Below are 9,439 nucleotides of genomic sequence, written 5' to 3'. Positions count from 1 at the left end.
TCATATAGTGTAATTAGTGTTCTAGTGACATAACCCTACATGTGTTACTACTTGTTGATCTTCCTAAGTATGTTAATATAGATTTCAAGATCACAAGTTAATATATAACACTTATGTGTTATTGCTAATTATGGTTAAAACGTCATTAATGTGTCATTAGGTGTGATTAACTGATTTTAGCACTGTTATGACCAAACCTCTTTTGGATATGAAAACGGCACCAATTCTAAGTATGTTGAACTATGTTTCATGAATTATAGATGCCCAGAAGTGGGAGATCTTTATTGGGATGAAATCCTTAACAACAAGATTTTCGGTTCCCACCACGGTTGACCGTGAGGTTGACCGTGCAACTGGTTTTCATAAAACAGCGTTGCAATCTTGCTGAGGGTCCTACGGTTGATCCTGCGGTCAGCCGTGCTTTGACCGCGCGTATTCTAATCCAATTTTATTTTCAATTTGTTTTGGTCATTTGCAAGATCAAGCATGGATTAGTGAACTTTCGTGTTTTATGTTAAGATATCTAACATCACTTAAGTCTATGTGTCATCATCAAGACATCGTTATCGGTTAAGCGTAATATTGTCGTTTAGTTCTTATCCAGATATTTAACCAACACAATAGTTTCAATAGGCAAAAAAATTTCAAGCAATAACTCCGTATAGAGTTCATCTACATCAATATCTGATTGTCCATTATTATTGAGAGCCTCTTCAAGACCACTGCAACAAAACTTAAGATCATTGTCATCAACGAATTTGAGCTTGTCATATGTAAACAGGAAACCAAAAACTTTTTCATACTCTTCGTATTGTTCAAATCTTGTTCTAAGAGAGACAATCACTTAATCAACAATGTATAAGAAATAATTAACTCTAAATGATTCCTAGGTAGATAATAATGAATCTTGGTCCTATGAGTTCGAAAGTATATATGGGAAATTGGCCAAAATACACGTTTTCAAAGTTTTAGAACAAAATACATTTTTTTATAAAAATTGTGTTTTTACACTTCGGTCAACCAACAATATGGTCGACCACTTCAGTTTTCAAGGTGGTCAACCAACTTTTTCTTAAATTATTGCTCGACTACATTGATAAGACGGTCGACTATTTGGTCGACCAACTTAATTGCAACTCTTAGTCGACTTTTATGTTAAACATGGTCGACTATATAGCCGACCATCTATGCATTATGGCCGAACATTTAGTGGGTCAACTAACAAAAAACATAGTTTTTGGATAAGATTTTTCATATACGTTTTTTTGATATTGGATAAGATTTTTTGGATTTTAGATAAGGTTTTTGATATGGTTTCAAGCCTATAAATTAACTCCCCTATTTTGTTAATTCCTACACAACTTTACTTCTACTCTTATATTGTCTAAGTTGTATATGTCTAGTTCATTTTCTTCCGTTGTAAGTGATGATGTACTGTTATGTAGTTGTTGGGTTAACTTTTCCAAAAATCCAAAAAACACTCAGTTATCGCGTGTTGAGTTTTGGTCGTTGGTCACGACTAGTTATAACCAAAGAGGTCCAAGCGTCAATCAAACTATGGACCAACTAATGTCCAAATGGTCCTCGATTATGCAACATTTTTGTCAGTCAATGGAATGGAATGTGGCAAATATTAAGTTGTAGGATTAACAAACTTGAAGGTGCACATGAATTTTAGGGTCGAGTTGAAAGATAGTACAAACTTAAATATGGGGAAATGTTTGATTATTTCTATGTTTGGGATTATGTAATACAACATAATACTACTTTTGAGTAGTTTTCACTTTATGTTTTCTATGTTACCATTGTGTTTTGTATTTTCATTGTATTATGTATTTCCAATGTACTATGTCATCTAATTTAGTGAAATAAAATTTAATTTGAACAATAATATTATCTCACACACCATTTATTACACAAGAAATAACACAAATCATAAACATACAACATACCTGACATAATACATCTATGACAGTTAAACACATTTAAAAAACAAAGAAGGAGCTAATCATCACTCAAATTGTAAGTTGAGTCAAATTGTGTTGAGCATGACTCTTCATATTTTCCCTTCCCCTTCTCCTTCCCCTTCGGCTTTGCCTTGGTTTTTGACTTACACTTTGAGTTTTGTGTTCGATCTGATAGATCATAATGTAAGGTGCAAACTGATCTACATTGTCCATATTCCAAGCAACGACTGCATTTTCTTTTAGATTTGAAATCGTCTTTGTCATCTCCTTCGGATGGTATAGGAGCAGTACCCTTCGGTCGACCTGATTGTCTTTTTTTAACCAACGGTGGTCGGACATTTTGTAGATTTCCTGGATCTATCCATTCAGAAATATGATCTAGCGGGATAATATCTTCCATATATAGTTAACTGTACATACAGTTACATATACAGTTACATATACATACATATACATATACAGTTACATATACATATACATATACATATACATATACATACACATACATATACAGTTACATATGCATACACATACACATAGACATATACAGTTACATATACATACACATATGCAAAGACATATACATATATACATACAAATATGCATATACATATTACATATACATAAGTATTATAGCTATCATATTACAAGTAAACAAGATTATAGCATATTAGATAATGCACACAAAGTGTTCGATTTAATTTCTCAAAGAATTTATTAAAATTAAATAGAATTTACAAACTAAGAATTTCATGTTACCTCAACATTTGTCATCTTTTGAAGTGTGATTTTTCAAAAACCCTATATTCGATGTGATTTTTCCCAGAGCTCCGTTTCACGATTGCAGTTATCAATCAATGGCTTCAAATTAGGGGTTTATATTTCGAATCGAGATGGAAATAATCAGGGTTGATGATCGAATGAGGTTTTTGCAATGAATTAGGCTTGTTCAAGGATGTATGCTTCGTATCTAGGGATTGTGGAGTGTAAATTTGTATTTTGAAATGTGGAGTCACTACTAATGCTATGTATTTTGAAATGGGTAGTCGACCACCATCTTGGTCGCCTGTGTGTTTTTTGGTCGACCACAATGGTCGACCATCTTATCATTGTAGTCAACCAATCCTTTTACAAACGTTGGTCGACCACCTTGAAAACTGAAGTGGTTGACCATAGATTATGGTGGTCGACCATATTGTTGGTCGACCTAATGGTGTAAAAAGACACTTTTTTAAAAAAGAGTGTATTTTGTCCGAAAACATTGAAAAAGTACATTTTGACGAATTTCCCAACATATATTTTAATTATATCATTTGAAACTATTCCATTATATTATATTATTATATTATATTATATTATTATTATATTATATTATACTATACTTATATACTAAACCTCCTCCCAAATTTGGTCGTTTCAGTTTTGACGAGTTGTCGTTTTGAGTTTGCGTTCACACTACAAATGGTCCTCCAACTTTCGCACAAATTACACAACAACCCCTCAACTTTACACTTTTTCAGGGGTAAAAAACGTAAATTTATAATTTAATTAAAATAAAAAAACCTTACTCCACCCGAATTTATAACGGGTCCTATCTTCTCGCTCGGTGCGAGTTAAATTTTTCCGAGGCCACCGTTCAACTCGAAAAAATCTCACGAACCCAACGGGACTAACTATATGCAAAACGGACATCGTTAAAAAAACACTAAATAACGGGCCTTATATTCACGCTCGGTGCGAGTTAAATTTTTCCGAGACCACCGTTCAACTCGAAATAATTTTACGAACACAACGCGACTAACTATACGCGAAACGGACATCGTTAAAAAAAGTAAATATTTCGGGTTATATTACATACATATATATACATATACAACACGACTAACTATACGCGAAACGGACATCGTATATCCAAATTGGACCGCGCGTCGAATACAACCGCAGCAACGCGCGGTCGGATTTTTTCTAGTTAATTACTATTCACGACATTTTTTTTATTGCCTAAAATATCCTATAAATCCTTATTATACTATATATTTATATTCAATAGTAAATATATTCAATAGTCTAGTAGCATTTTTTTAAGGGCAGTGATATCTACACAACCAATTTTTACAAATACACAACCAAACATGTTTTACAGTGTTGTACTGTACAACATTATAAAGCATGTTTGGTTGTGTATTTATAAAAATTGGTTGTGTATATATCATCACCCTTTTTTAATGTTAATTTCTATCGGGGCCCATATTCAAAAACACCTCAAACTTTTTTAATAACTATATGTAAGTTATTTTTTTCTTAAAATATATTAATATATGTATATAATTATAAATAATTTATTAAAATTTTGGGCCCTTTAATTTTTCGGACTCTATACGACCGCACACTTTGCACATGTCCGAAAACGCCCCTGCTAGATTGCGTCATCAACTCTGTCAAAATTCCGAAAAAAATTCTGCGGCATCGGATTCTTACCGAAGATTACGCTAGCCATTTTGATTTTCACTCAAATGAGAAGCTAGATTTATCGAATGCAGGTGAGGTTAGAAGCTTGTTTTTTGATTTCTGTATCTCTTTACCCAAATTTTTGCTCTTCCTTTCTTTCTTTACAGATCTAGCAATTTTGGTTGTGTACCGCATCATCATCATCTATCTAAAGGAGGGCTGGAAGAATAGATGTAAGAGCAATAACTATTTTTACGTTTGTGTTGTTAGTTTTGGAATAATAATCAAGGAAAACAAACAAAAAAAAGGGGGAGAAAGAATTTGGTAGGGTTTTCATGGTAGGTTAATTAGAAGGTATTCAGAGAACAGAGATAGTAATTGTTTAATTAACTTGATATATATATATATATATATATATATATATATATATATATATATATATATATATATATATATATATATATATATATATATATATATATATATATATTGGTAGGATCAAGAAGGAAGTAACCAATCGGGAGAAGCGGGGGGAAGCAAAATCTTTTTTTTTTCGTTTTTTGAAAAAACTTTATTCACGAACATTATAGATGGGATGAAAATATGAACATTTAGTAGAGACACTTTGTGATAAATGTTTTTATTTTTGCGGAAAAATGCTCGAAGAAGTAATATATAACAATTATCGTGTTTTTCGAGCGTATGTTGAGGTTTTAGCTATTGGGGTTTAGATATTAGGGTTTAGATATTAGGTTTTAGAAATTTAGGGTTTAGGGTTTAGATTTAGGATTTAGATTGAGTTTTTAACACGAACTGTTTAGGGTTTAGGGATTAGGGTCCATAAACCCAAAACACCAAACCCTAAACCCTAAACCCTAAACTCTAAATCGGGCTAAATTTTACTTCTCAAAACATGAAGAAGAAAAAACGTTCATATTCTTTACGAACAATATTATCTTGAATGTTATTTTTGTCGATCGTTTTCCCGCCTAAATAATAACATTCATCACGAAGTGTTTCTTCTAAATGTTCATATTTTCGTGTGATCTTGATGCCGGAAAAAAAAAATTCCAAAAAAACGAAAAGAAAAAAAATTTGCTTCCCCCCGATTGGTTACTTCCCCATTGATCCTGCCCATATATATATACATATATGTATATATACATATATATATATATATATATATATATATATATATATATATATATATATATATATATATATATATATATATATATATATATATATATACATATATATATATATATATATATATATATATATATATATATATATATATATATATATATATATATTTTGGACAGCAGTTAGTTAGGGATCATCCAGGGGGACTTAACTACCCACGTGATCATATCCCCCAGTTACTATACCCGCCCCCCAACTGCATGCACGGGAGAAAAACTGCACCAATCTCATACGGGGCATGGACTGTAAAACTCCCTCTCCCCTTACCCCCAACGCGATGTGAAAAATGTGCCATGAGCGGTACTTCATGGCGGGGATAAAATTGTGTGGTTAATATGTAGAGGGTCAAAATCTTAACCTTCGCACATCACAACTTCTTTTTAGTATAGTATAATTTTTAAAGGGTACAATAGTCAGTTTCCATAACATTGTGTTGATGAACTAAATATGAGTGTGGCAAGATCAGCTCCCTTAAAATTGTGGAGATCACACCTTATCTAACGACTTTTTGATAACCAACAAAAAAACTTGATTTTTTTTGTTAGTAGTCCACTATATAATTAATAAAACATATTTATAAATGAAGTCTTCCGTGTACCTCGTTGAACAAGTAAATTAATTTTAGCGGCTACAAAAATATGAGGTCTATATATAACAACCATTCATATTGTAATCCATAAAACAATTTCCATATTCACACCAGCATAATTTCATAAAGCAAAAAAGATGTGGAAGCTGAAAATAGCACAAGGAAATAATGATCCTTATTTGTTTAGTACCAATAACTTTGTTGGCAGGCAAATTTGGGAGTTTGATCACGATACCGGGACTCCAAGTGAACGACAACAAGTCGAAGATGCTCGCCAACATTTTAGAGACAGTCGAAAAGAAGGTGTCCATCCATGTGGCGATTTGCTTATGCGCATGCAGGTTAGATTGTCTTCTTTGCTAGTTATAAATGATTTGCAGGATTGTGTTCACTTTTGTAAAATTTTTAGCCAAAAAAATGATAAATTATATAATCAATTGGGAAACTTAATCAAATAAATGAAGTTTCAAAAAACGTACAAGAAACGAAAAGAACATCCGAGCTCAAACTAAGCACAAAAAACTAACAAGAGCTCACGACATAACAAAGATACAACAAGAACCCCAAACAAAGAAACAAACAGTGGCGAAACTAGAATTTTTTGTACCGGGGAAAAAAAGAAAATTTAAACCGTAGCAATTTTTTTGGACAAAATTTAAAAATTTTGGAGCAAAAGTTAGAGATTTTGTGGCAAAATTTGAAGGTTTTAGGGTAAAAGTTAGAGAATTTTAAGCAAAATTTGAAGGTTTGGGGGCAAAATATGTAGGTTTTGGGGGGGAAAAAATAACCACTGGGGCAAAGTCGAAAAACTCAAAAATTTTACACTGAAAAAAATCCACTGGGGGCGGGCGGCCCCTGCCGCCACACAGTTCGCCTCTGGAAACAAACCAATGCAACGAAAGCAACTACAGCACAAAAGACCAAGATCAAGGAGAGCCCAACGAGACCAAACTCAAATATCCTTAGCAAATTCCGTGAATTGTGTTAATTTGAAGTAAAAGTCTTGATATTTGTTTAATGTTAAATAGTTTTTAATGTCAGAATTAGTGTCTCAAGTTTAAAGTGTATTATGTAAAAATTCAGTATTTACGAACGTTATATTATACTTGCATGATAAGTAACTAGTATATATTAGGAATAAGCTAATAATTAGCTATTGAAAGTAAAATCAGTTAAAGGTCTCAATTTTGTATTTGGTTCTCACATCTCACATATATATTGCCTTAGAATTATAAATCGACGTGCTTTACTTTATTTTATATTTTTTAGTATGTAAAGTACCAAATGGGGACTTGTCATAATGGTAATATAAGTAATGTTATCATCATTTTAGCTTCAACTAGTTGGGCGACCTGGCTTTGCGCCGGTTCTTCACCCTTTATTAACATTAATTACATAGATAATTATTGAGAAAGTAATTATTTATCAATTTTTTTCGTTTTGTCGAGGAAGGACAAAAAATAGTTATGTGATTGATTTGTAATAAGCGTGAAAGTAATTATTCATCATTTTTTGTTTTACTTTTCGTTTTGTCGAGAGAAAAGATCCAAATGTTCAATCAAGAAAGTGAGATGTACATTAACGATTGGTACAAACTATTTATATATATATATATATATATATATATATATATATATATATATATATATATATATATATATATATATATATATATATATATAATAACATTAGAACAGTTATAAAAATTGAGGTACGTAGTTAATTTATAATAAGAAAAAAAGTTAAATAATAATAAAGTGGAAAATTATGTGATTGATTTAATAATAATAATAATAATAATAATAATAATAATAATAATAATAATAATAATAATAATAATAATAATAATAATGAATAGTTAGTAGATAATAAAAATTTTGTGGGCGATTTATAATGAATGGGAAGTTTTATGGGTAAATTATGAAATGTGAAAAGTTTGGAGTAAGTTTGTAATAACTATGAAATTAACTTTTATAGAGAATGTGGTTGAGTTATAAGAATTAAAAAGTTTGGGGCAAGTTTGTGAAGATTGTAAAGTTTCCTATTCACTTGCCCTTTACCATTTAGATATATAGATATAGATATATAGATATAATATTAAATGATTCGTATAATTGATTTGGAAAATTTGGTGATCTTTGCATTATCAATGTTTGAATTTGCGATTATTAAAATTGATTATCTATTATGTATTTTAAATAATTAGAATCGGATAAGTAACTATAGCAAATGTGTTATACCATAATGATGTTGGAATTTAATTATATAAATAATGTAAAATTTGATAAACAGTTTTTGGGAGTTTGTTAAATCAGATTATACATGGCAATTATGAAGATAAATAGGCGGGGGGAAAGTAATTATCACATTTTGACGCAGTAATAAGTAAACTACTTTCTTTGTTTGCAATTTGTGCCTATGAAATTGTAACTAAATGATTTATATGTTTTAACTTGTCAAAAGTATTTATTAATTATTTACGAATTAAAAATGTAACAATAAAAATCACATTTTCGACGTAAATACAAATACCACTTATCTTCGGTGGAGAGTATAGGTAATGAGTAGTGGGGTCCTATGATCATACTAGTCTGAAAATATTATATACCAAGTACTCTTTAAATAATATAGAACATTATTAAATTTTACTATATGACACTCACACACACACACACACACATATATATATATATATAGGGGCAGATCAATGGGGAAGTAACCAATCGGGGGGAAGCGGGGGGAAGCAAATTATTTATTTTTTTCTTCGTTTTTTGAAAAAACTTTGTTCACGAACATTATAGATTGGATGAAAATAAGAACATTTAGAAAAGACACTTCGTGATGAATGTTATTATTTTGGCGGAAAACGATCGACAAAAATAACATTCAAGATAATATTGTTCGTGAAGAATGTTAACGTTTTTTTCATGTTTTGTGTAAAATTTAGCCCGATTTAGAGTTTAGGGTTTAGGGTTTGGTGTTTTGGGTTTATTCCATAAACCCAAAACACCAAACCCTAAACTCTAAACCGTTCGTGTTAAAAACTCAATCTAAATCCTAAATCTAAACCCTAAATCTAAACCCTAAACCCTAATATCTAAACCCTAATATCTAAACCCTAATGTCTAAAAACTCAACATACGCTCGAAAAACACGATAATTGTTATATATTACTTCTTCGAGCGTTTTCCAGCAAAAATAATAGCATTCATCACGAAATGTCTTTTCT

The 9,439-nt window shown here is 30.9% G+C and overlaps 1 protein-coding gene across 1 annotated transcript in view; it reads left to right on the top strand.

Moving 5' to 3' along the window:
- Positions 1–6,230: 6,230 nt before the first annotated feature.
- The window catches only part of LOC139886581 (dammarenediol II synthase-like), a 29,268-nt gene continuing 26,059 nt past the window's right edge, over positions 6,231–9,439 (top strand). Inside the window, exon 1 of the mRNA XM_071870432.1 lies at positions 6,231–6,551. Within this exon, the coding sequence (XP_071726533.1) occupies positions 6,348–6,551 (204 nt within the window). The 5' untranslated portion in view covers positions 6,231–6,347. The remainder of the gene's footprint in view (positions 6,552–9,439) is intronic.

The sequence above is a fragment of the Rutidosis leptorrhynchoides genome, chromosome 1 (genome assembly GCF_046630445.1).
Source record: "Rutidosis leptorrhynchoides isolate AG116_Rl617_1_P2 chromosome 1, CSIRO_AGI_Rlap_v1, whole genome shotgun sequence".
NCBI classification, from domain to species: Eukaryota; Viridiplantae; Streptophyta; class Magnoliopsida; order Asterales; family Asteraceae; genus Rutidosis; species Rutidosis leptorrhynchoides.
This window is presented reverse-complemented; position numbering and strand designations above follow the sequence as displayed.